Source organism: Mirounga angustirostris, unplaced genomic scaffold (assembly GCF_029215605.1).
Source record: "Mirounga angustirostris isolate CCGP_5_RB_7025 unplaced genomic scaffold, mMirAng1.0.hap1 SCAF_13, whole genome shotgun sequence".
Lineage (NCBI taxonomy): Eukaryota > Metazoa > Chordata > Mammalia > Carnivora > Phocidae > Mirounga > Mirounga angustirostris.
In genome coordinates this window covers 54,758,225-54,785,422 of record NW_026991721.1, presented here as the reverse complement: position 1 = coordinate 54,785,422, position 27,198 = coordinate 54,758,225, and the positions used below count along the sequence as shown (strand labels likewise).

Sequence of the window (27,198 nt, the reverse complement as noted above, 5' to 3'; positions counted from 1 at the left end):
CTGGGCTCCCACGGACAGAGACTGGGACCTATTACTCTCTGTGGTCCCAGTACCTGGTGAGGTTGGTGGGGGGTCTGGAGGAAACCAGCACCTGTCCAGGCACAAAACAATGATGAGGGCTGCTGAATCTAACTCCTCGGCTGTGGCAGAGCCCCCGCCCAGTCGCTGCTTGCACATCCCTGTGAACTGAGCTTGCTCCCTGCTTCTTTGACAGAAAGGGTCTAGGTATGAGAAAGTGCTTTCTCTCGTTGGTGGAAGCATGCTTCTGTGTAATTCTAACTGAGGAGGTGGGATGAAGATACTAATGTTAGCACCTACTGTAGGTCAGGGCTGTACCCATGTTATTTCATTTAATCCTCCCCAAACCCTCCTTCCCAATTAACAGAAGACAAAATTGAGGCCCAGAGAGGTCAAGTGATTGCCCAAGGCCACACAGCTAAGAAAGAGCAGAGCCGGGATTCAAACTCAGGTCTGTCTGATTCTCAAAGCCCCTGCTTGTCGTTTTGACCCTTGTAGTCACTCAGAACACAACCGCTCCCCCTGCCTGGGGCAGTCCTTCAGAGCCAGGAAGCCAATGGTCCTGTCCCCCTGAGTCTTCTCTTCTCCAGGCTGAACGGCTCCGCTTTCTTCGTCCATTCCTCCTAGGACAGGAGGCAGAGTAGAGCAGGGAAAGAGCCGCATCTGACGTCACAAGACATGGGCTCTAGCTCCCGTCCTCCACTTACTGGCTGTGTGGCCTTGGGCCAGGTACTTCACCTCTCTGAGCCTCAGTTTCCTCATCTGTAAAATGGGGATAATAATACCTAACTCTCAGGATCGTTGAGAATCAAATGAGATAATGAGTGTGAAGCACTTTGTAAACTCTAAAGTGCTCCACACGCTGGTTATCATTATCATGACCATCCCCTCTTCCACCCCTGCCCACTCCAGCCAGACCCATCGGGAGAGAACAGTGACCTCACAGCTAATTCACACTTAAAGGGTTTAGTTTGTTTTACTCTACCCCGGGGATCTATGTTAGGCAAGAAGAGCCAAAAAGCCCAACTCTCAGCAATTCCCTTCTCAATGACAACTCCTCTTGACCTTCCGCTGGTGATCTGAGCATCCTGTTGCATCTGGTGAGTTTCGCACAGAATGAGAACTATGTTCTGACGTCCACTTATTGGAGGGATAGAATCCACCACACAGAAAAGGCTGAATGAGACTAGTCTCCAGGCCCTCCTGCTTTGAGGATGCCGTGAAGGCCCTTCTGCCTGAGAAGCTCTCCCCTCATAGCGTGCTGACGTTCTACCAGTAGACATGCCTTTTGCCTCAAAATGCCTTTTGCTTCAAAATACGCTTTTGCATAGGCATTACCCTTCCTGGCTCCTCGCAAGTGCAACAACCCCTTCCTCCCAGAAGAGGGAGCACTTCGAGGCCCTGGCATCACCCCATGGATGAGCTTATCAGAACTGTCAGAGAATCACAGACTGAATTTCTGTCTCCCTCTATCTTGGAATTGGAGACTTAAATCTAGAAGGGTAGCCAGAGGCAGGTCTTCCTGGGCTAGAGGCCTTTGATCCACAAAATGCCCCTAAGGCCCCTGGTGAGGGGGACAGGCCAGAGGTAAGCCCGGCTGGGAGTAGGCCAATGCTCACCTTTTACCAGCTTCCAGAGGTAGACCTCCACCTGCTCAGAGGCCTCATGCTCCAGGGCAAAGCGATGTAGGTTGTCTGGGCTTGGAGCTACTGACGTGTGGACGAAGACCCGGCCTGGCACCTTCGGACACCTGGTGGCCCTGATGTCACTGGGGCCAGGGTCTGCCTTGTCCTCTGGGGAAGACAAGGAGCTCGTGAACACTCTGACCCCCACCCCCACCCCTGCCTGGTAGGCCCAGGGAGCCAGGCCGCTAGTCTGACTTCCCCCTCAGGTCTTTAAGGTCCTTGGGAAAGTTCTGGTGCCCTGGTACCAGAGAGAGGGGCCGCCTCTCCCGTTCACCTCCCATTGATCAGCATATCAGAAAACTTCTCATCCTTTTGTACCCCACTCCTCTTCCACCTCCTCCAGGCAGCCCACTTGGAACAGCGTAGCTTACCCTGCTTCTTCCCACTCACAGCCTTTAAAACCCTTCTTGCTTATGCCTCCCACTCGTGCCCTTGGTCTCACTACCTTGCATTGCCTTGTAATTGTCTCCCTCGGGTATGTTTTTCTCTTACAAGCGACCTACGGGTGAAGGACAGGCTGTCTTTTGAGTCATCCACACCACCAAGCACAGGCTCTCATGAACATACACAGAATGAAAGTTGTGGGAGGAGTGAGGTGATCATGGCAACAATGAAGATCATGGTTGTTGATGGTGGGAGAGGTGGTGGAGGGGATGATGATCCCACTGTAGTAGTGCGCTGGGTTTTGGGGGGGGGGGGGGATGATGGTGATAGTGGTGATGGGTTTTGGTCCCAAATTGGATCCAGTCCTAAAGCCTCAACATGCTGGAATTCCAAGGACATTCTCCAGAATTTTCCACGTACCAACATTCCCTATTTTTCAGGGACTGAAGGACTAAGTCCCTACACATACACACTTCCTTCGAAACTCTTACTAGTTATGAAGCCCTTTGAGATGTCCCGCTAAGAGTTGTAAGGCTACAGTCTCAGTATTTTTAAGGGAAAATGGACGGAGGTCTGTGTTTGTGAAGGAGCCTAGTAGTGAGCTACAGCCAGGCTCCAGAGACTTCAAGGTGAACCCCTACCGCTCATGTGTTTCCGGTACCACCCCGTCATGCTCCCTCTCTGACCCTTTCCCAGTAGCATATTACTCCGACCCTATCCCTTATGTTTGGATTTTGATTTACAATTTATGAAACATTTTCCCTCAACTCTGTCTGAGGCTCGAGAAAGGAAAATCACTTGTCTAAGCTCATGAGAGTAAGTTAGGAAGTCAGTTGGTAAGCGAGCTAAAGTGGATGCACCCTTCCTGACGTTAAAGCCTGGGGTAGGTGGAGACTTAGGATGATTGCAGCCGCTCTGTCATTTCATTTGTAAGCTATCTGAGAGGTGAGGAGTACATGAACTATGTGAAATCACAGTAACATACCTGGCACTAGAAGGTTCTCGGTGCATGTTTCCTTCCCCTTTTTTCTTCCTTATTCCTCTCCCTTTGGTTTTGCCGACCCGGCTGGCTAATCAGCCGGCGCCTTCTACCCCACCTGCTCAGCCTTGAGGGAAGGGGCCTGCTCCTCACGACAGCTCCTGCTGCCAACCACAGGCTGTTCTTCCCACGAGATACTCTGATGTTTGCTTCTGCACGCTCACTAATCCTAGGCTCACACAACAGTGCTGGAAGAACTCAGCTGGCTAGTCTGGAAGCCTGCGTTCTTTTTTTTTTTTTTTTTTTTTTAAAGATTTTATTTATTTTTTCATGAGAGAGAGAGGCAGAGGGAGAAGCAGGCTCCCAAGGAGCAGAGAGCCCGATGTGGGACTCGATCCAGGGACTCCAGGATCATGACCTGAGCCGAAGGCAGACGCTTAACCATCTGAGCCACCCAGGCGCCCTGGAAGCCTGCGTTCTAACTCCGGTTCCCCCGCCACTTTGCTGTGGGACTTAGGAAAATCCCTTCCCTTTTCCCACAGGTACGTGAGGGTTGAAGGACGACAGCAGTGGTCAAGAGCACTGTCTGTGGAGCAAGACAGTCCGGGGCTCAGACTCCAGCTGCCATTCGAGCTGTGTGACCTTGGACAAGGTACTTATCTTCTCTTGGTCTGTGAAATGGAGAAAAATAGTCCTGCCCTGTCTGTGTGTTGTGAGGAGTCCGTGAATTCATGCATGCAAAATACCTACGTGGCACATGGTAAGTGCTCAATAAATATTGGCTCTTCCCCCCTCCCCAAAGTCCTAATATCCCACGATCTTATGATTTCATAGAATCCGGAACATTATTTGATTGATTCTGTGTATATGTGCGAGAGTCTCTGAATCGACCCACTAGAGCCTTAGATGTTCTCTAAGGCAAATATTTTGTGAGCCGGGCATTTTCCACTCCAGTGCATCTAAAACTCCTGCAGCCTGTGGCTCTGAGTCCATGCCCCATCCGTGTCGGAGATGTTCCAAGTACCTGTGCCCTGGGGAGAGGGACCCTGGGCCCACTGTGGCCAGTGCCCTCCCAGCCCCCAGCATCCTCTTCGTACCTGGGCAGATCTTGCAGCACTTCCCGGCCACTTTCTCAGGGCGATGGCAGGGGTACTCAGTGGGGCAGGTCACCCGCTGGCAGTCCTGGCGGCCGTCCTGACAGGTGCACAAGATGCAGGGCAGGGGTCCAAAGGAGCGGAAAGCTGGGTGCCACACCTCCCCATGGGAGTACGTCTTCCCACTGTGCACGCAGGCTGGGCCAAGGAGGGCGGGAAGGGAGGAGGGTCAGTGCTGCAGACCTGGGCCAGAGTCCAGGAGTGGGTGGGGGCGGGAACTCGGGGAGGCCCTGCTCCAGCGGTCTGGCCCAGCCACATGGCCTGCAAAGTGGAGGCCGGGTATAAAACTGGTCCCCTGTCCCTGACTTCTCCCGTTTCAGCACTCAGGGCTGACCCGTGCCCAATACGTTCTTGCTGAAGATAGAGAATCCTCCCCCTGCCCTTCACAGGCACCTCTGGCAGGGGGAGCACTGAGACCCAGTTCATACCTCTGGCGGTGTGAGCTCGGGCAGGTCCCTTCCCCTTTCTTAGCCTCAGTGTCCCGTCTGTCCCAAAGGGGCCGCAGCAGGTACCTCCCCAGCTGTGCCCGCCACACCAGTGGGAGTCCTGCACGGAGCCTGCTTTCCTCCCCTTCCCCTGCTCCTTCCCTGCTGCATCCTGACCACCTGCCCGAAGCCTCCTCTGCTCCCTCCTTGCTTTGTCCACAACTTTCTCTCACCCTTCCTTCTATCGTAGTATTTATTTACATGTCTGGAGCCCCTAGAGGACAGGGACCATTTTTCATCTTTCTGTTCTGTGCCCCTTGATTCCCAGCAAAGACATGGCAGAGGCTCAGACAATATTGTCATGCTGCCCCATGGTCTTGGTTCTAGGGCTGGTTCTGTCTCACTCGGTACTCTGAACTTCGGTGCCCTTTCAGGACGCCTTCAGTTTTGATGCTTTATGAATCTACAAGCTCCTGGGCAAGTTGAGGTCAGGGCACTGAGTGGGGGGTGCAGAGATGGGAGGCGGGGGCAGTCGGGGGCCCCCTTTTCCCACCTCAGGTATCAGAGGGGTTTCCCATCCCCACCTTTCTTATGTTTCTCCTTCAGGACAATCTTGACTGTCGTGCTGCCTGGCCCCTTCGGTCGGAAGTGGCGAGGGATGAAGCCCAGAGGAGAGCTGAGGCCAGTGGGGGCTGGGGTGCCCAGGCCTCTCTTTCTCCCACTGTCCCCTGAACACGGATCCTGGGAACGTCTCTGCAAATGGCAGGAAGGGTGGGGATCACTGATGGGCCAGTGCCAGCAGGGGAGCGCAAGACAGGGGCTGCAGTGAGGCCTGCAGCTAGACGCCACCAGGACTTCCCAGTAAAGAGAGGCACATGTCAGGGATGGAAAGATCTGGATGCGGCCTAAGACGTTCTCAGACAATGGATCTTTGAAAACTCTCAGAACGGTGGTTTGGAAATCCTGCCTCCACCAAGCCCTTCTCAGGCCCGTCAGAGTGAACAAAGGTACTGAGGTCTTGATCTGGGAGACACAGCGATCAGGGACCTAGGAAACTTCCTATTTAAGAAATGGAAGGTGAGGCTGTGGTGAGGATGAGAGTCAGGAGATTTAGGTGATGGGAGAAGAGGATGGGCCTCTGAAGGTCTCACCAGGCCCCAGAATCTTCACAGGGCGGAAGACTAAGAGCAGGCCCCATCTGGACACCCTGGGTCTCCAGAGCCCCCTTTCTTGAGCCCCTGGAATCCAAGATCCTGAGACCCTGCCCCTCTAGACCAGGCCTTGGGCAGACTGGCAGTGATAGAAAAGGGTCTATGGTGAGGGTGGTATAATGGGGCAGGGGCATCATAGCTTATAGTTAGAGGACCAGGCAGCTCCAGGCCATGGCAGAGGAACAAGTGGGCTTATTACCCCCCTCGCTGATACCGAGTCACTCATATTCCTTCTCCTACAGCCCCTTCCTGCTCAGATAGTGTCTGAGTCAGAGACTGGCCAGACTGACCCCACAAGAGCACCCAGGAAACTATCTCAGGCCCCAGAAGAGGCCCAGGTACATAGGAGGCTCCCAGGAAATGCCTGTCGAGTGGAATAGTGGCAAGATGGAATCGAGGAGCCCAGCCCTTTAATGGGACTTGCTCACGTCATCCAGTAAGTAGCTGCTCAGGGCCTGGAACTGAGCCTGGGTGAGCTTCGCTTAGCACACTGCCTCCTAGGGAGAGGATGGAATGGCAGAGGAAAAGGGGGAGCTTGCTAGTTCAGACCCCTGGGGAGTCCCTGAGCACGGGAGGCCAGCCAGCCTCCAGTCCCCCGGGGCCCAGGTGACCCAGGCTGAAAGAGGAGGTGGAGTTGTTCCCATTGTAGACATAGCACAGAGTGGGGATGGGGACTTGAGTCAGTGTGTAAGCCCATCCTCCTACCTCTTTCCTCTCTGACCAGAGAAAGCTGGGCAGTTTAGCTCATCCTAAGTCCAGACTAAGATGGAGAGGGGCCAAGACAGAGGGGAGGACAGAGAGGTAGCCCCCAAACAAAGAACCAGTACCTCAGGGGCTGGGTGGGGACGGCTGGGCCAAGACAGAGGCCATTCCCTCGGAGGGGAATGTGCTGCCCAGAGGCAGCCTGAACTAAGGACAGACACAGGCTTTGGAGAGAACAGCGTGACAGTGTTTCTCAGGAGGGAAATGGGGAAGTTCGGGGCCTGCTCTTGTATGGCTTGGTACTTTTTCCCAGACCCCTGTGGACCCAGCAGCCATGAGGCTAGGGAAAGAAAGGGGCTGGAACAGGGTGGAGCTCGTGTTGCCAACCTAGGGGACAAATGAGAAGTGAGGACAGTAACTGGTACTGACTGCCCCAGAGTCCGGGGCTCGAGGCCGGGGCTACCAGCTGCCCTCACCACCTCTCCGCACCCTGTCAGTAAAGCTGTGCACTCACCAGCCCAGGCTGTGACTGCGTGGTGTCCTCTTCGGCTGATCTCTCACTTGACCCATCTGGAAACCCAAAGGGAAGTTGGGTCAGCCTCCATCTCCTCTGCCTTGCTGACTGGAGCCCTGCAGGCCTTCAGCCTCCCAGGCCTAGTGCCACTTCTGCAGTCCCTGCACACCAGCAGGGCCCTCTGCCCCAGTGGCGCCTTATTCCCACTTCCCATTACAACCTGTCCTTACCCTTGGGTTGACAAATTCCCTACAACTGGGTTGCTGCCTCAGTTTCCCCACACTGACCTCATGGTCACCGTTAGGACTGAACTTCTTGGCTGGGCTGGAGCATCTTATTCAGTGCCCATCATGGATGCCCAAAGGCCCAGCATCCCATCCCTGCCGCCTTGCTTAGTTGCAGCCCCTGGGGAGCCACCCTGTCCAGCCACACTTGAGGTCACCAGGCCTTGGTCTATACTATCCACTCAGGCACCTCGGTCCTTCCAGTTGGAGGACCCTAGGACTCTGTCTTCCACCCCGTGGGGTGCCAGCACACAAGGCCCTGAGGGGGATTCTCTCTCTTCAGCCCTCACCTCACATACAGCCTGGCTCCCTCCGAGCATTCCTGGTTCAAAGACCAAGGACGCTGGGATCAGACAGTCCGAGGCCAGCCTCTCAGTGCACATAAAACACAGCTGAGGCCCAAAGAGGGGAAGGAATCTGCAGGAATTAGCTGGACGAACCAAGACTAAACTGGAGTCACCTGGCCCCCGGTCCAGTGCCCTTCCACAATGCCAACGTCTAGAGAAGCATTCTACTATGAAGCACTCCCTTCCCCAGTCCTGCCTCCTCCAGGAAGCTTTCCTGAACTACCCCAACCCACAGGGTACAGTCTGACCATCTGTGCACTTGATTCTGCTCAAGCCATTTGCCCTTCACTGGCTGAGGTTCCCCCACCTCTAATAGTCCCTGGCTAGGTCCCTGGGGTGGGGTGAGTGGGCACTGCCAGATCTAGGGACAGACTCACCTTTGCAGGCCTGGCAGCAGGATGCAGGCAGTGGGAGAGGTGTGGGGCAGCCTGGTTCTGGGCAGGTCATGAGACCACAGTAGATCTGGCCTTCCTGACAGAGCAAACGGGAGATGAGCTCCGATGAGGAGCAGCCTTGGGGTTAGGAGAGCCCCTTGTCCTGGGGGCAAATGGCCTTGAGGTGGGAGAAGAAGGGAGCAGCAGAGCATCCTGGGCAAGGCCCAGCCAGCTCAGAGGAGGCGTCCCCTGTACCCTTCCCATTCCCTCCCCAGGCCCTGAGGTAACATTCATCCTTGAGCTTCTAAAGCGTTTTCAGACCCTGTCTCTCCCTAGGCTCTCACAGCAAACCGGTGAGGTGGGGTTCTTCCATCCTACAGATGAGGAGGACCTGAAGGGGGCCTGAACTGCCCGAAATCAGAAATGCAGCCCAGCAGAGTGGACTAGAGCCCAGCCTGCAGGCTTTTCCTGCTGAAGAACGCCCTCCTCCCCTGGCCTGGGACAGGGGGCCCAGAGAGAGGACGGGGATCAATGGGACACATGTTGGGCTCATCGTGCTCTTACTGAAAACCCTAGGTCCCCAGCTTCAGGACCAGCCTGGAGAGGCAACACTGCAGAGGGAAGGGCCTTCTGGGAATCAGAAGCCAGATGACCTCTGGTGAGTCACTTCTCTTCTCTGCGCCTCACTTTCCTCCTCTGTGAAATGGGAGCACTCCCATCTGGGTTGTGAAGAGCAGATGAGGGAGTGGTTGGAAAAACCCTTTTTAAACTGGAAGGCACGATGTACCTGGCAGACAGTGGTATCACCTCGAGTCCTTTCCCTCTGCCTTTTCCCATGAGCCTCAGAAGTGGGCCAGGAGTCATGCCAGTCCCATTTAAACAAGGAGGAGGAGAAAGAAGGGGAGACCCCGGGATCCAAGGAGACAGGACAAGGAATCACAAGAATGTTCTCACCACCCTACCGCCACGCCAGCACTTCTGTCTCGTCCCACAGACTCCTCCTCATCCGGGCCCTTGTCCCTTTACAGGAAGTAGTGCAATACAGGGAAGAAGGAAACACGAATTTTGGAGTCATGTGGTCCTGCCTCTGAATTCTGGCTTGGCCATTTAACTAGCTGTGTGACCTTAGGCAAGTTGCTTAACTGATCTGAGCCTCAGTTTCCTCATCTGAAAAATAAGAACAGTGATTTCCTGCTCTTAGGGCCTTTGGAGTGCTGTATATAAATACAAGGCACCTCTGTGAACAGGCAGGTACAATATGATTAGACTGCCGGAAGAGGCTCAAGCTCTGTAAAAAATAATTGCTATGTTGATTTCTAAGTGGTCACTCTTTATTATTTGTAAATTATTCGCTCTGCAGCACAGATACTTGAAGATTCAGAATCTCAGACGGATAGGATCCTCTCGCTGAAAAGATGGGGACGCAGGCCCCAGAGAAGTGACTTGATCAAGGTCACACAGGGAAGCATGGCTCAAACATGGGTGTCTGGCATCTAATCTAGGCCTCTTACCCTGATGTCACTGCTAACTCAGATTAGCACAGAGGAACAGAGGCCCGGAGAAGTTTGATGAGCAGGTGGTGTGGAGATCAGGAGAGCAGGAGTTTCTCCTGCCAATGCACAGATGAGCTAAGCCCCAGGGTAAGAATGACAGGCTGAAAGCCACCTGTCAGCCTAAAGCAGGGCCACACTGGAGCCCACCGAGGAGGAGGGTGAAGACTTTCTAGATCAGGCCCTGCTTGGCTTCAGTCTCTGTCCCCTGGTAACACTGCAGGGTCAATTCTGCCTGTGCCTAGGTCCAACTCTGACCACAGCAGGAGGAGTTTAAGCGACTTCAGATTAAATCCATTTGCAACAAGCCGTCTGACCCTGTCTCTGAACCCCAGGACTGATCATTCACTCATTCTCTTATTCATTCAGCAATCATTATAGACATCTGTGTGCCAGGCCCTGGGCCAGTAGCAGCAAAAGATACAAAAATGAATTGGGCATGTTCCCTCCATTTGAGGAGTGCAGAGTCTACTGGAGAACCCAGAAATGGGCAAATGTGAGTACACGAGGTAAGTATGTTGTAACAGGCAGCTCAGGGGGATGAGGAAGGCCAGAGACGGGCAGGACATTCCAAACCCCACATGTTCCCTTCCCCCGGAGCCCATTCACTCTCACTTTGCTTTGACCAGGAGGAACACTGTCCCCCCAGACCACACCGCTGTGCTTTGCTGGCCTGGGCTAAAGGGAGGGGGAAGGTCTTACGGTACAGCTGCAGAGGACACACTGGTTGGGCAGGCGGGACGGGAGCAGCTCGTGGGCACTGAAGATCTCTCCGTGTTGGTACATGGTCCCATTGTGCTGGCAGTACTTTGCGGGGGCCCGGAGCCCAGAGGGGGTGTGAGGTTCTGCGGCGGGGGGGGGGCAAGAGGAAGAAGAAAATGAAGTTTCACATTGCTCCAAAAGTTTGTCAAAATTCACTGGGCCACTTTCCTGAAGATTCTGCATCTTATCCTGTCTAGGCATTTAAACCAAGTTCTGGCCTCAGCCTTCCCAGCCAGTCTCCGTATGAGCTAATCGAGAGGTCTCGCTGATACCTACATCTGACCATGTCACTCCCTCTCATGGGTCCCCATCATGGCCTTTCAGCCCCTCAGTGTCTGAGCTGGCCCTCACAAGAGCAAGAAGGCAAGGCCAGAAGCCTCAGCTCCACTGAGCCCCATTTGGTGGGGACCTGCGTTAGTTCATTCCCCATTCAGTGAGCATATCCATGAATCCCCTCTAGTGCCAGGCCTGTTCTAGGTGGTGGGGAGACAGCAGTGAACAAAACAAGGTCCCACGCAGAGTTAGATCCTAGTGATGTCAGCTGGAATGATCTAGACTGTCCCTGTGCTTGGTGTAAGCTCCATCATTCACTGGCCACCGCAGCCCTACTCCTCAGCACCTGCCAATTAGCCAGTCCTCATCCTGCCAGGTAGTGGGGTATAAGTCTCCAGTCCTGAGAGAACCCACTCGTTCTCTCAAGACACCTTTACTAAGCACCTTCTCTGTAGCAGGCGACAAGCTAGGCATTGGGAAGGGAATGCCCAGTAAGACCCAGCCCCTCCCACCAAGAAACTCACAATGTAATTGGGTAGAAGGATTCTCTACAAGCAGTGACACTGGTATGGTAAGGCTAGGGCGGATGGGGGCACAGATAAGGAGCCCTTAACTCAGCCGGGGGTGGGAGCTGGGGGTTGTGCAGGGAAGGCTTCCCGAAGGAGCTGATGGCTGAGCCGAGTCCTGAAGAACCGTTGAGCCAGGAGCGCAAAGGGGCAGGGCAGGGGCAGGGAGAAGGAGAGAGGAACATGTAAAGAGGAAGGGGCCAAGGCACAAAGCAAGGGGAGGTAAGGCCTCCTGGAGTGAGCCTCTGCCAAGGAGGAGACATGATGCCCCCCTCACCGGGCAGGATGAAGCTCAGAGCCTCTGCTCCCCAAGGGGACCCAGAGCCAAGAATATCTATGACCCAGGTCAGAGCCATGGTGAGATCCCTGCTGGGGTCCCCCATGGAAAATGAGCCCCTTTACACACATACTCCACACACAGGTCCCCAGTTCACCAGGAGAGCCCTGGTTGCAGAGCCTGGAGACCACACTGTGGAGCCCCGTTCTATCACCTTCCCGATGCTTCTAAGCATTGGTTCTCCTCTCAACATCTCCTCGCCTCTTGGGTTGGTCTCCCCACTGGCTGCCCCTCGGCCATTTGGTTACATATACACTTGGTTATGCCAATGCCTTCTCAGACCGCCTCTCCTCTCCTCTCTTTTACCTTTACTTCCTAGAATCCCAGTCTCAGAGGCCCTTAGAATCTTAAAATCATAGAATCATAGGCATTTAAAAGCGTCAAGACACAGAGAATGCCTGAACCTCAGCACCACCAGGAATCTCCGAGTCCACGTGCTTCAACTCCTTTGGTCATTTCCCAGCCCCAGGGCGGTGGTCCTGGCCTCTCCCTACAAGGCCTCCCAGCCCCTGCTCACTCATCCAGTGACACACGGCATGTCCACTCCCTCTAGCTCTGGCCAGCCAGAGAGGGATTGGGGCCCAAGTGTGCCATCCACGGGTCAACCACACCCCTGTTTCCTTCAGCCACTTTCCACATTTTCTCCCTCCTCCTGCCAAGTCCAGCTACTTCGGAATGAGACATTTGCTGCTACCCCAGCCCTCCTGGGGATCCACGATGTTTCTTCCCCGGAGTACCTTTGCCGCCTCCAAACCTCTGACGGCTAGAGTCTGCCCCCTCTCATTCCAGGGGCCCCCCTCAGCCAGAAGCCCACACTGGGATGGGGATGAGGGTCAGTGGGCAAGGGAGAGGAAGGAGGCTACTTACCCACACACCGGGGACAGCACTGCTGTGGCTCTGTCACAGGCTGGGGACAGTGGACAGGAGGGCAGTGGAGGCGGTAACAACTCACATGGGCACTCTGCAGGGGACACGGGGCGGGGGGGTCCTGATTCCAAAGAACCATTGCCTCCTACCTGAACCCGTCCTCTCCCCAAACCCCCTCCAGGCTGTGGGACACTACACTCGTTTTATGCCTGTGGCGGGAGAAAAGCAATCAACTCACTTTGCCCAGTCCCTCCCCTTCCCCTGCTCGCACACCCCAGCACAGAGGAGGGTGCAGTGTGCATGGGTTTGCACAGACCTGTGTCCCCTTCCTGGTGTTTGAGAAATACGAGTAAAAGGCTGGAGTTATTCTGATGTTGATCTTCACTGTTGTTGTTTTAACTTGGGGAGTTCCTTCTTTTCCCTCTGGGCCCGAGCTTCACGGTTAAGAGGGGGCAAGTGACAGGGATGGGGACACGACTAGAAACTTGATGTGGAGAAGGCTCAGGGCTTCATGATCCACTCCCTGAATCTCTGGGAGGTTTGGGTAACGTCACGTGAAGCTTTGGAGCTAGCACCAGCAAAGGAGGGGCCCAGAGTCCTTAGGCTTTTCCATGTACAGCAAATGGAAGAGAATGGGGCAGAGAAACAGAGAGAGAGAGAGAAGGGGATGAGCAGACACAGAGGAGCTGAAGAGAGAGAGGCCACCGCCCCTTGGTCTGTCGGCCCGACCTAGGCATCCCACACCTTACTCTCCCTCCGTGTTGTAATGAACCATTTACATCGGTCTTGTCTTTTCAGCCATGGATTCCCAAGAACAAGGGCCAGGCCTGGTCTGTTCATCTCTGAATCATCAGCTCAGGGCCCTGCTCCAACAGGTGCCCTCCAACAGTGCCTGTTCCGGTCTGGATGAAGGAGGGAGTGAATGAATGAGAGCCAGGAGAGGAGTGCTAGAGGGCCTCTTGGTTAGATGAATGGAGCCAGCTTTGTCCACCTGGGAAGTTGGCAGGTTTGCTTCCAGCCCCCCTGCCCACTGAGTTTCCCCACAGCACCTCTTGCCCCACGGAAAACCCTGGACCAGCCCCCAGCCCCTCTGGGGTCACTGCTCCACAAGATGGCCAGCTCACAAGGACTCAACAACACTAAGGGGCATCCCAGAGTCCACAGAACTAGGCCTTCTAGAGGCCTGGCGCTCCTGGGTACTTAGAATGTCTAGAGGGTGAACTGAGCCCCTCAGATGAGTAACTAGGGTGGAGTTCAAGGAACTGTGTGACCTGAAGAGTTAGGATCTCTTTCTTGATTCTGGCCCTGGAGGAGCCAAGGGATGGAGACGATCAGCAACCTATAGCCAGAAATAAGGTGGAGACAGGCAAAGGGTTGGATGGGCAGGTGACCAGGCCTTGCAGCCAGGGAAGTCATAACTACCATGTGCTGAGTGGCTACTAGGTAGGGGCTTTATCTTATATATAAATATATGACGTCCCTTCATCTTCTCAGCAATCCTCAGGGTAGGTACAGCTATCCACACTTCCACAATGCGGAAAGAGCCTCTGTCCTAGAAGTTGAGTTGCCTAAGATCACACAACTGATGAGCACTGTCTCCTGGATCTGGGTACTTTCCCTGATGCTGAGCCACCTCTGGTGGCTGGGGTGGGGACTCCTTCATTCATTCAGTATCTCTTGCGTGACTGCTGGGTGCCAGGCCCTCTTCTAAGCTCTAGGGACATAGCAGTGAGACCAACACGGTTTCTGCCCTCACAGAACGTGCATCCTAGGAGCAGGAGACAGATGATAAACAATAAACAAGTAGGAACAAGATCATTTCAAATGTTAAATTTATGATAATAATAAAGCAGGGTGATGTGATCGAGTTAACAAAGACTATTTTAATAACAGCTGTCAAAGAAACCTCATAAGGGGTCACAAGTATGTGATGAACTGCAAGTAGGAGGGACCATCTGTGAGAAGATCTCGTGGGGGAAAACATCCAGATGGAGGAACAACCAGGTAGGACTGAGGCTGAAGTGTTGGTGCAGGTAGGAGACGAGGTCTGAGAAAAAGGCAGAAGGTAGCTCCTGCAGAGCCCAACGCAGGAAATTTGAATTTTACTTTAGGTGCAACGAAAAACTATTAGAAGGTTTTAAGAGTAGAATAACGCCATCAGTTTTATGTGCAGAAAAGATCATTCTAGCTGCTGTGTGGAAGATGGACTTAGAGAGGGAACAGGGAGACCCGTTGGGAGGCTGATGTAGCAGCCCAGGGAGAGATGAAGGTGGCTTTCATTAGGGGAGCGGTGATGGTGGAGAGAAGTGGAGGGATTCCGGGTATGTTTTGGAGATACCCGCACAGTCGCTTGGGTTGGGGAAATGCTGCATGTGTGAACTCTGGGGAGGGAGAAATGAATTAACTCCAGTGGATCACAAAACTGGGACTTTGTCAGCTGGACCACATGATATGTCTGGAATTTTCTGTTATGGTTTTCTTTCTGCTGTCTGGCTATATTTCATAAAGTTCTTTTTGTAAAGGCTGACTGGCCTCATATGTGCTAAGGAGAACCAAGGGGAGGCGGTTGTGGGGGGCTGTGTCCACGCTGGAACCAGTGTTCTGCCTCGGGCCAACATGGGAGAAGGAGTGGGGAATCAGAGGGAAACTTCCCAGGAGGAATGAGACTCTAGTGATCAGAGTCAAGAGGGGGACTGGTCACCCACCCCCCACTTCCCAGTGTCTTTCAGAAGCTCTTCTCTGCTCCCACTTTGAGTATTGTCTTAACGAGGGAGACTCTTACAGGCCCCCCGCATTCCTCTCTTGGCTTTGTGCAGGGAAAGACAGGCACCAAGGGGCTGGTTCCGGGTAGGTACCCTGTCTCCGCTCCCCTCCCCTCCACCCCACCCCAGCACCAGCACCCAGACAGAAAGAGCCAAGGATCTCACACCAACCAGGCTGGGCCCCAGGCAGCTGAAGTAGAGCTAAGGGTGTTGCAAGCCTCCCAAATCACTCCCCCTCCATCCTCACCCCTCCACCCTCATACCTGGCCTGAGAATTCTGGACCACATGGGGGTCTTATTTATTCCACCTAGTTGGTAGTACAAGGCTCTGTGGAGGGTGCTGGGGTGGGATTGGGGGAGACAGAGGTGAACAGGAAGATCTGGTCTGGGGTGCCTGGGTGGCTCAGTCAGTTAAGCGTCTGCCTTTGGCTCTGGTCATGATCCCAGGGTCCTGGGATCAAGCCCCACATTGGGCTCCTGGCTCAGCAGGGAGCCTGCTTCTCCCCCTCCCACTCCCCCTGCTTGTGTTCCCTCTCTCGCTGTCTCTCTCTCTCTGTTGAAAAATAGGTGAAATCTTTAAAAAAAAAGATTTTATTTATTTATTTGACAGAGATAGAGACAATGAGAGAGGGAACACAAGCAGGGGGAGTGGGAGAGGGAGAAGCAGGCTTCCCGCCGAGCAGGGAGCCCGATGTGGGACTCGATCCCAGTATCCTGGGATCATGACCTGAGCCAAAGGCAGACGCTTAACGACTGAGCCACCCAGGCGCCCAAATAAATAAAATCTTTAAAAAAAAAGAAGAAGAAGATCTGGTCTCTGCCCCTCTGGTAGGTCAGCCTCTGGCAGGACACCAAACTGGGCCTGAGTGAGCGCCCAGGAAGATCTGCTCTCAGGGGCTCCATCTAGGAGGGGCAGTAATGGACAGGCACAGAAAAGTATCATCCTTGGCCAACAGTGATCAGGAGGAAGGGACGGAGAAACTTATGTGGCATCCCAGAAGAAGACACCCTTGCAGGTGAGGCATCAAATAAGGCTGTTGGGGGTAAGGGGTTGCATTCGGGTGAAGGCTTAAAGAACCAATATTTGAGCCAGTGGCGTTGGGAGAACATATCCTAAGGCCGGGCGGCAAGAGAGGTGGCTGGAGGAAAGGGCCCAAGGAGAGGAAGGAATGGGAGGTCAGGACAGAGAGGCTCTTGTCCTGGGACATAGGCGAGGCCAGCAGCAGCAAAGGTGGAAGGAAGGCCGGCTGAAAGATGGAGGGCCCAGCTCCCCAGCCCGGTCCAGCCACTGCCCCGCGGTGTGTCTTATCTCTGGCAGGTGCACAGGGGCCCCCGCGCATTGAGTACTCACTGGTGAAGAGGCGCGGCCCCACCCTCCCTCTGGGGTGCCCCACCTGTCACAGGTGGCCAAGGGGCCAGAGGAACTTACTTCTGAGCAGGTACAGCGCAGGCAGTACATCAGGCCCTGTGGTTCCAGGTAGGGATGCCAGCTTTCACCGGGCGCATATCTCTTCCCATGGAAAAGGCAGAACAGGTCTGGACCTGGCAGACCAACCAGCGCTTTGTCAGTCCCGGGAGGCTCCAGCCCAAAGATCCTGCTTCGTGCCTCCTTCTCTCTGGCTCTAGGAAGGATGTCATCTGGACCAGATAGGCGAAAGAGAACCCACCAGATGTGCTCTCCCAGGCAGGGGCCCGGAATATCTGAGTCCGTCAGCTTGATTACACACTTGCTGTGTGACGGGGGGCATGTCACTGCCCCTTTCTGAACCTTAACACTTCCCTCATAGGACAGTTAGGAAGATCAAACAGTGAAAGTGCTCACAGATTTAAACTGTGGTATAAATGTTATTAGATGAACAATCTGAGGCCCCGGAGGATAAATTACACCTTTAGGTCACATAGGAAGTCCGTCACCCAGCAGGGATGGTAGCCCACGTCTCCTGACTCTCAGTTCAGTGCTCCTTCTACCCTCATAACCACACCGGCTTCCTCTCTTTCGGTCCCATGTTGCTTATTTATTTCCTACATCTCTGCAAACACAGACACACACACACACACACACACACATCCTTCCCACTGCTGACCCTCTCTCTCTCTCTCTCCACACACACACACACACACACGCACATGCACACACGCACACCTTCTCTCTGGGTCCTGTGACCCACCTTTTCAATAAAGCCACTCAGAGCTCCTCCCCTGCTTTTCACAGCCTACTATCTCAGGGAGCTGTGATGAAAGGGTTTAAATGGGGAAAACAAGGGCTGCCTAGGGAAGGGTTCTTAGAAAGCTGACTTTTAAATATCCTTAATATAGTCAATGCTACTACTATGACTGCACATCAATTGGCTATTTTTGTGACCTGCGTTTCAGTTGTCAATATGCAAGGGAATGCTTTAAGAATGAGGGAAGTTTGTTTCATTAGGTTAGATACCTCTCCTGCAAGCCTGCTTTCCTGAAACCACCTCTCTCTCCCTTCTCACACCCCATCAGCCGCCCAGCCTGCCCTCCCCCTCCCCTCTTACTGGACCACCACCTAGCCCTGGCTCAGGGCTCCGGGTCGGGCTTCCAGCCCCGCGCCCCATCCTCCCGCCTCTGGCCCTATCCCTGCCACCCTTGCTCCTCACAGGTAGTGGGTGATTTTTACAAGCCAGAAGGGATGCTGTCATTCTTACAGGAAAACTCTACATTACCTAAAGAATAAGCTGAGCTCTTCTAGGGTGGAAATGAGGTGCCCAGCACAAGCTAAGTGTCCACAAAGGTTTATGGAATTAAATGAGATTGAGCTATGGAAAAAGGAGCCAACATTTACTATCTTCTCTTTACATAAATTACTTAATTACCCCATTGACATTATTGTTTTGAGCATGAAATTGGATAATGCTTGTCAAATGCTTACTTACTTAGCCCAGTTCCTGACACTTGTTGAATGCTATTATTATGATAATTGTGGTAACAATGACCCTGCAAGATGGGTCATCTTGAATAGGTGATCCAGTCCCTCTAAGCTGGGTTATTGGGATCGTTACCATCATTAAGAGAAAAGGAGATGGAAAAACCGAGGATCCAGCACCTGAGTGACTTGCCTAGGCCATCCACCTGGCGATTGGAACCCAGGACTCCACTCCCGGGCATAGCTCCTTGCAGTTCACCTCCCTTCTCCATGGCTTTGTGCCCGATCCCAGGGCCTAGGGGCTCCACTCTCTGCCTCAGCGGCCACCATACCCTATTCCCTATTTTTTTTCCTCGTCCCCTAGACCTCTAGAATCTAGAGGTTGCCTTTCACACTTCCTCCTGCCTGCTTTCTAGGTCTTTCTCTTTGACATTTGAACTCATAGAATCGCAGAGAACTGAAAGCCACACACTAGCAGGACAGCAGGGCAGGAATTCCCTCTCAGTGTTGGGGGGTGGGCTGGGGTACCGTCCGACACACGCCTCCAAAGGAGAGGAGCTCAGGGCCAGTCCTCACCTTTAGAAAGTTTCCCCTGTAAGAAGCTGAAACTGGCCTGCCCCTGGCTCTTTGCACTGCTCCTGCTCAGCCTCTCGGGCCTCCCAGAACAAAGACTTGAGGCCGCAGTCATGATGCCTCCAGAGTCTGTGCTTCCTGGGGACCCTAGGAGCACACGGCTGAGCTCCCTCCCCGCCCCCTCCCCAGCTCCCCAAAGTAGAGGGGGGGGGATCGGACAGCAGATCCCTTTCCCAGCAAGGCCCCCCGGCTGGCCCGTATCAAATGAGCTGTGTTTATCTCTCGGCCTCTGCTGGCTGAGAGGGCGGGACACAGCCCCAGCTGGGGTGCTTGTCAGAGCCAGCCCAACTCTCCAAGGACTGAATAATGTCTTTCTTCCTCAGTCCCCTCCCCCCACCAGGGAAGGATCGATTGCGACACTACCGGGCGGCCTTAGGTCTCTGCCTTGTTGCTGAAGAAACCCTCTCCCACCTTCCTTGGGGCGGCCCCGCAGCCTGGCTCCCGTGCCAGTTGGCACCCCTCCCCCTCACTGCCTGCTCAGAGCATGGAGACAGAGAAAATGTCTCAGCCCATGCCCAGGCCGCCCCACCAACAGACCTGGCAGCCGCTGAGAACATGGGGGGCCTGGCAGGCTGGTCCCGCGACCCCAGGAGGCCTCCTGCGGCCACAACCCCAGCCTACCACGCCCTCCAAGGTGAGAGGCACAAGGAAGGGTGGCATTGCCTGGGGCTCCCCCTTACACCAGGGAAGTGAGGGTCCAAGGCCATGCCAACGCCAGGCAGAGGGAGGAAGGGCCAGGCCGCAGCCGCCTCCATCCCTGCAGTCCTGGCATCAGCCTCTATCCTTGCTAATGGCTGGTGGAAGGAGCTGTAGCTCCTTATGCCACGAATTCACTCTGTGACAATGAGGAAGACTCTTCCTTCTCTGAGCCTCAGTTTCTCCTCTGCAAAATAAGGGCGAAGGTGAACTTTGATCTCCAAAGGTTTCTGCACAGATAGTGCTTATGAATCCATGATTTCACAATTCTAAGACTCCAAGACTCTAAGTTTCTAAGATTCAAGATTTGAGAATTCTGTGCTTCCAAGAGCCTACATTTCATGAGAACATGAAAGCTTCTAGAACTGTACAATTTTGTGGCTCTAAGATCTGATCATTTCAAGCCTCCATGATTTAGGATGTACTGATGGTCTCATACACCCAGGCTCTAAGATCTGATCATTTCAAGCTTCCATGATTTAGGATGTATTGATGGTCTCATACACCCAGGTTCTCAGGGGCTCCGACGTGGGCTAGGATAAGGTTCAGGGAGCCAGTGGGGCTGATCCTGGGTGGCACGAAGAAGGAGGCAAAGTCTGTCTCTCATATCCCCTCCTTTCCCATCTATTCCTTTTGGTCTTCTGTGGCCTTCCCATACCGGTCCTAGCCTTGGTCCTGCCCTGTTTCCCTCTCCACCCACCACCATGCATCATCCCATCCTCCCTCTGCCCAACTCAGGGGGGCACTGGGCCTTCTCTCAGGGATCTTTAGGAGTTAATGGCCCCTAGCAGTGATATTTAATCCAGGAAAAAGACAGTAGTGGAGGAAGTTTTCATTTGAAAAGGATAATTGGCCCTCTTCCAGGCTTGAGATAGAGAAAAATTAAAGTTGGACAGGTCTCATACCCCTCAAAACCCCTCACTCCGTGGTGGTGTGTACATAGTCCAAAGACCCTGGCTTTGGAATCAGATAGGTGGGGGCTCAAATTGGATTTGGCTTTTTTGCGGGGGGAGGGGCAGAGGGAGAGGGAGACAGAGCTCCCTGCCCGGTGGGGAGCCCAACAAGGGGCTCTGTCTCACAGCCCTGAGATCACAACCCGGAGATCATGACCCGAGTCGAAATCAAGAGTAAGACACTTAACCAACTGACCACCCAGGTGCCCCGGATTTGGCTTTTATCGGCAGCCTGAGTTTAGACAAGTTACTTAATCACTCTAGGCCTCAGTTTCCATAGCTGTTAAATGGGATTAGTAATAATCTCTACCTCTCAGGGTTATTGTAGAATTAAATCAGATAATATATGTAATATGCCCAGTGCCTGGCACATATTAGATGCTCAATTAAATAGTTGGCTATAAAACAAAAAGCAGATCTGGGTGCTGACCCCAAACTTCCCTAACAGTCTGTTTCTCATGGTATTCCTTTTACTCCCATAATTCTATGCACAGCCCCCAGGCACCCATTAGGGCATGAACTTCATGGTACCTGCCACTGAGGTCAAACCTCCCTCATCTACAACCTTACCAACCCTGTTTCCTGTGGCTCCCCACACTCTCCTAGCCACACTCATAAGCCAGACTCCCCAACACCCTCTCTGCTTACACAGACCTCAAGGCTGGGATACAGAGATCAAACTGGTCAGGATGGGCGAGAGGCTGGAGATCAGGCCAGAGAGCGAGGAAGAGGCTCATGAGGGGCCTTGAGAGCCCAGAGGGCAAAAGAAAGCCATGGAAAAGTTTTAAACCTTTAAACTGGGGCATGCCTGTGGTCAGGTTTGCATTTTACCACCATCACTGATCGGAGGGGTTGGAGGGCAAAACTGGAGGCAGAGAGGCCAGGGGAGGCTGTTGTATTGGCTGGTTTTGAGAGCTTGCCAGCCCGGACCAAGATAGAAGCAGTGCCCATGGGCTCAAGTGCAGATTTGGGGAATACTTGGGAAATACGGTGGGTGGGCTGTGGGCTGTAGGGCAGGCTGGATATGGGTGGGGAGGGAAAAGAAGCAGTCCAGGATGGGATTGTGGCTTTAGGCCTAAACCACAGGTGGACGTGGGGCACCTGACCCGCCAAGCAGGGACTGTTATTATCATTACTTATGATTTCTTAGTATCATTAGGAATAGCGATATTACTTCCTGCTGTTCACTCAGCTATTGAGCTTTCGTGTATCAGGTCTTACGCACATTGGTGGGCCTGGGCCGTGACTAAGCAAGACACAGTCCCCATCTTCGAGGAGCTCCCAGCCTAATGCAGAAGATGGATAGATAAAATACAGCTGACCTTGAACAACATCGGTCTGAACGGTGCAGGTCCACTTATTAGTGGATTTTTTACAGTACAGTCCTCTATGTGTATTTTCTCTTCCTTATGATTTTCTTAATAACGTTTTCTTTTCTCTTGCTTCCTGTATAATACATATAACATACAAGAGATGGATTCATCGGCTGTGTATGTTACCAGTAAGGCTTCAAGTCAACAGTGGGCTATCCGTTAAGTTTTTGGGGGAGTCAAAAGTTCAATGCAGATTTTTGACTGTGCGGGGGTTGGTGCCCCTAACCTTAAGGGTCAGCTGTGCATACAGTGTGACAAGTTTTATGGTAGTGGAAGCACAGAAGCTTTAGGGAAGGCGTCCCCGAGAAGATGCAGGACCTGGCCGTTGAAGGAGTTAACAAGGTGCAGACAGAGGGGAAGGGCCTGTCAGGCAGCCAGCGGGAGCTACCCGCAAAGGCACAGGGGTGGCGGTGACCGTGGTTCACGCGAGGCCACTCACTGCAGGTGGCTGGCACAGGCTGGGGGCTAGCTCCCCTGCTTGCCTGAAGCGTCCACTTGGATAGGCCGCAGCCAAAGCGCTTCCCTAGCTTGATACTGACTGAAAGTGACTGGACTTAGGTGATCTAATTTGAACTGAGGGCACGTCACCCCAGCCTGTCGTGAGCCGGCTCTTGCCTGCTTTTCCAGCCGTGCTCACAGCGGTGGCCCTGTGTGCAGCCTCCCCTCCTCTTGCTGAATATCTCTCTTCCACCACCCCACCAGGCTCTTTCACACTTGCGCGCCTTCCTGTGCTGTTTCCTCCACTTGGAATGTAGTTCTCCGTCTCGTGTTTGGCCGCTCAGCCTGGTTCTTCAAAAGCTTGTCCAGAGGCCACTCTTTCCGTGAAGCCGCCCCACCCTCCCAGGCCAGCGGCCAGTCCTTCCTTGGCGCTCCCGCAGAACTGGGTTCAGCCCTCTCCGACAACTCTCGTCACTGGATTAGAAGTACTGATTAAGTGCATTCTTCTTCCTTACTAAACTGTGAGCTTCTTGAGAGCAGAGACCATATTTCATTAATCTGTGTATCTCCGAGTGCTCTGCCCGGATCCTACACAGAGTTGGGCGCTGGATTAATGAATGCACCATGAAAGAACGGAGTCAATGGAGAGGGGAGGTTCTGGAAGAGGAGGTGATTGATGGTCCTTAATCTTGGAAACCTCTTTCACAAAAAGAATACTTCATCATGTGATAAGGTAGCCAAATCCCTCTTAGCACTTTGACCTTGCCACCTACCAGGAATTAACCTTTGACCTCCCCTTTCCAGCTCTCACCATCTGCCAACTGAACTCCCAAACCACACACCACCATGTACAAAAAGGTCAGGGGCCTGGGCAGGTAAGAGGATGAACAATTCCATGATCTTCACATGTAGGTAAGAATTTCTAATCTGCCCCATCCAAGACCATCCCACAGTCTGCCTTGAAACTCTCATGCTATGATAAAGGCTTCCTAGGGGATAGTTAGGAGTGGGTAATATGATTGGGAATTCTTCCAACAGGAAGCAGAAAAGACAACCAGAAAGAAGCTTCTGGGCTGCAGGGGAAGCTGGAGGGGACCAGAGGGTGTGGGGTGTGAGGAGAGAGGGCCGGGACTGTGGCTAACCTGTCTCCAGCCTGCAAGGACCTGAGCGAGCCAGCTGTGCGGGAATGTGAGAACGTTCCCATCTTTTCCCTGGCGCCCACACAGCCATACTTTATTTATTTATGGTTCCCGCTTACAAAAACAAACCTGCTTCCCTCCCAGACATAAGCTCTGCTCTGGGCGCTGGCACCCAATGGGGGAGGGAATCAGAAGTGAAAACCTCAGGTCCTCAGGGGCGAAGCTGGGTGACCTAGGGAAAAGGCCCTCACTTCTCTGAACCTGACTCTTCTTCTCTGGCACATGACAGATGTTCAGGGGCACAGAAGGACCTCAAAGGAGGGCACTGTCAAACCAGGAAGGGCAGCTCTGTTACCGGCAAGCGTCAGGGGGGCAGAGATGAGACTATTTACATTCTCTTCTGCCTTGGACACATACACTTAGATTCACGGTATCTTAGAAAGTTAGGGCCTGAGAGATGACATCCAATCCCTTATTTTACAGATGTGGAAACTGAGTCCTAGAAGAGGGATCAGGACTCGCCTAAGATCATTGATATATGCCAGCACAAACTCCAGTGGCAGTCTTCGGATCTGGGGGGCTGCTTATAGGCTCATCCCTCCCCTAAGGGGCAGGGCCAGAAGAAGAGGCTTTAAAGTGCAAACAGAAGGATCCAGGTGAGCCATAAGGAAGAATCGGGCTATAAGAACGGGTATCAGAAGAAGACTGGGACGGACGGCCTTCTCTGGTACGAGATGCAATCCTGTCCAGGGGCTTGCCTGAAATGATCTCGGCGCTGCACCTCCCAGGGGCACCGCACTCACACCAGTCCTTCTCTTTCGGAGTCCAAGGGACCCAGGATCCCTCCCCCAGAGACCGGCGCCATGGCTAGTGGCTGGGGGAACTTGAGAGGCCAGTCCTGGAACAGGTGCAACAGCTGGAACCCTGTGCAGCTGTCGCGGGGCTCCGCCTGCTGGCGAGTGAGTGAGACAGAGACCTCTACTGGTGGGAGGGAGGAGGCGCAGAACTGCCTAACCCACCCAGGGAGGGGCCTGCCTGGAGCCAGATGTCAAGCCTTCGCTCGGGTGCCCCCTTCCCCCATGTACATCTGGACGGGTAGATGGGATGCAGCTAAGCTGAACAGCAGGGCAGGGTCCCTACTGGTGGGTCTCCCTCCACACCCACTGTTCTAGGCCTTCTAGGTACGCTCTCCTGGTGTCTGAGGGCAGGACGACCAGGCTGTAGATCTAAACTCCCCCAACTTCCTTTTTCCAAAGTCCAGAGCAGACTCAGAATCAAGCGTCTCTGGATCTTAGAGTCTTAGAATCACAGGATGTTAAAGCCAGAATGGTCCTCAATGGTGACCTGTTTGGGTCAACCATCTCTCTTTATAGCTGGGAAAACTGAGGGGCAGAGAAGGGCAACTTGTCTGGTGTCACGGCTGGAATTAGCAGAGCCAGGCTGAAGTCAGAACCTTCTGACTCCAATTTGTCCTCCGAGCCACGTCATCCGACGGGAGCTCCCTTTCTGCCCCCTCTCTACTTCTGCAGTCTGGGATCCTGTCACCTGGGGACAGAAGCTCCAATACCTACCATACGCATTACCTTTGGAGTGAGGATAGAGAGATTGATCTTTTTACTTGATAACTGTCTCCTGAAAGCAGGATTGGACAGCGGGAGGGAAGAGAAAGCAGAAGCATGCCAGATACCTTAAGGGGAGGTGGGGGTGGGGGTAGCAATTAGTAAGGGAAGAGCACAATAGAGAGGCACTGACCTAGGGGCAGAGCACTGGAGAGGGAGTCAAGACATTACACAGGTTCTCATTCCACAGAGGGATGGGTGCCCAAACTGACTAACATCATGCATGTCTGTGGTTCCACCTGGCCAGAGTTGAGACTCCGTCCAGGTTGAACTCAATCTGTGGCTGGAAGCAGAGCCAAGGACAGAATAACCTTTGTTTGAATAGTCTTGCACTGTGAGGAGCAAACTGCCATGCGTGCTCACAGGCCTTTGGCATTCTGCAGGGCTGAGCCACCTCAGGAGTCTGACATGACGCAGACCTGAGAATTCCCATCTGTTGGCATCACTTCTGAAAGCGCCTGAGGCCTGTCGTGCATAAAACATCTCCTGGTGAATCTTACTTGAACTAAGACAAAGACCTTCCTAAGAGACCCCAAATAGGACCCTGGCAAATGCCTATAGATAGGATTGTTCCTAGATTCATAGATAGTCAGCACTAGACAAAGTGAAGCTCAGAGAAGGGAAGTGATTTGTCCCAATGCACATAATCAATAAGTGACACATCTATGTATTCTTTTCTTTAATAAATCTGCGGTGTGAACTTGGGCAAGTCTCTCCCACTTCCTGGGCTTCAGTTTAACTATAAGGATAGGAAAATTGCAGGTGGAAGCAGATGATTTTCAAAGGCTCTTTCAGCTCTGACATCCCAGAATCTGAACACACCCCTCTGAATGCCAGTCCACCTCACCTTAATTCAAGTCTGCTCTGAGTAGTTTTCTTGCATGTGTGGAGCTAAGCTCCAGGCTGTAGGGGAGATAGAATTCTGGCAGGACCCAGTGAGAGGTAGGGGCCTGAAGGCCAGTGGAGGCGCAGAGGAAGGAGATGGAAGGGGCGTGGGTGGCCAAGGAAAGTTTGCTGGAAGAAGTGTGACCCAGCAAGGTGATGAAGGGCTGGCAAGATACGAGAGGTTGACAGGAGGGGTGTGGGTAGGACATCAGCAATCCTGCACAATGATCTGATTCTGGTACATCTGTCAGAGATGTATCCAGGGCAGTGATGCTTGGAGAAAAGCCTTGGGGGCTAAGAATGCTATGCCAAGAGGAAGGGAGGCAGGCATGGAGAGCATTCTGTGGTAAGTCCCTTTTAAGAAACAACAGGTAAGTGTTAGGAGGAAACCTCCGGGGCCCAAGGAAGGGGAGGAGACTTTTACTGAGTACTAGGCATTGTGCTGGCTAATTTAACACGGTCACCTCCTTGAATCCTCCCAAGAACCCTTTGGGTTCCAGGTGCGTCTGTGTCTCAGATCAAGAAATTGAGGCTTGGAGAAGTTGTGACGTATGATAAGTCACACAGCTGCTGAGGGCCAGAGGCAGGACTTGAACCCAACGCTGAGGTCTTTCCATTACCTATTACTAAGGACTTCTGTGAGTCTCATGCTGCCGGCAGCCCAGAGACGACCAGACATGCAGCCTGCCCTCACAAGCAGAGACAAGAATGAAACAGAATCCAGCCCCACCAGCTCCAGAAAGTCACGTGCAAAAGAAAGGCAGCAAAAGAAAGGGGGAGCTGAGCTGTGGAGAGGACAGAGCGCTAGGCTGGGACTTGGGAAACTGGGGTCTTCATCCCCGTCCCTGTGCTGTGTAACGTGGAGCAGACCCCTGCTCCTCCTTGTCCTCGGGTCCTTTATCAGGTATTTTAAGGTTTGAACTAAGCTCCTTCCTTCTCATTAAGTGAATCTTTGGTTCTGTTTTCCATCCTCACAGCATTCCAAGAGATTGGGGATGGGGAGGGGGTCCACCAGCCTCTTGCAGGGGTAGGGGGAAACCGAGGTTCAGAGAGATTATATAAACTGTTTGAGGTTACACTGCGTCTAAGTGGAGAAGCATGAATTGGGAGACTGATATTTTTACTGACTACCATGTACCAGCTAGTTGCTGGTGCTAGTTGCTTGACATATTTTCTCCAATTTAATTCTCGCAACAGCCCTGGGATTTTGACTCCCATTTTATAGATTAGGGAACTGAGGCTTAGAGCGGTGCCCTCACCTGCTGGTATTCAAAAGATCTGGGATAGTGAAGACTGGTCTATCTCCCTGTGCCCTTGCTGCCTCGCAGAGTCTTACAACTCCAAATCAGGGTTCCTTCAGATGCTGTGGGGCAGG

General features: G+C 53.2%; 2 protein-coding genes across 4 annotated transcripts in view; one reads left to right on the top strand and one right to left on the bottom strand.

Annotated features, from left to right (window-relative positions):
- Positions 1–15,568, top strand: part of POLD3 (DNA polymerase delta 3, accessory subunit) — a 113,912-nt gene extending 98,344 nt beyond the window's left edge. The window contains exons 13-18 of one of the 3 annotated variants that reach the window (XR_010406979.1): positions 3,609–3,718; positions 5,252–5,652; positions 6,099–6,292; positions 8,654–8,735; positions 9,997–10,136; positions 13,231–15,568. The gene's annotated coding sequence lies outside the window, so the exon portion shown is untranslated. Of the gene's footprint in view, positions 1–3,608; positions 3,827–5,251; positions 5,653–6,098; positions 6,293–8,653; positions 8,736–9,996; positions 10,137–13,230 lie in introns of all 3 variants that reach the window. The other 2 variants (XR_010406980.1, XR_010406978.1) reach the window with 2 other exon arrangements.
- The window catches only part of CHRDL2 (chordin like 2), a 31,661-nt gene that overhangs the window by 3,496 nt on the left and 967 nt on the right, over positions 1–27,198 (bottom strand). The window contains 9 exon segments of the mRNA XM_045894435.2: positions 726–780; positions 1,638–1,811; positions 4,164–4,358; positions 5,230–5,398; positions 7,073–7,128; positions 8,081–8,174; positions 10,330–10,472; positions 12,433–12,526; positions 16,624–16,736. Of these exon segments, the coding sequence (XP_045750391.2) occupies positions 726–780; positions 1,638–1,811; positions 4,164–4,358; positions 5,230–5,398; positions 7,073–7,128; positions 8,081–8,174; positions 10,330–10,472; positions 12,433–12,526; positions 16,624–16,736 (1,093 nt within the window).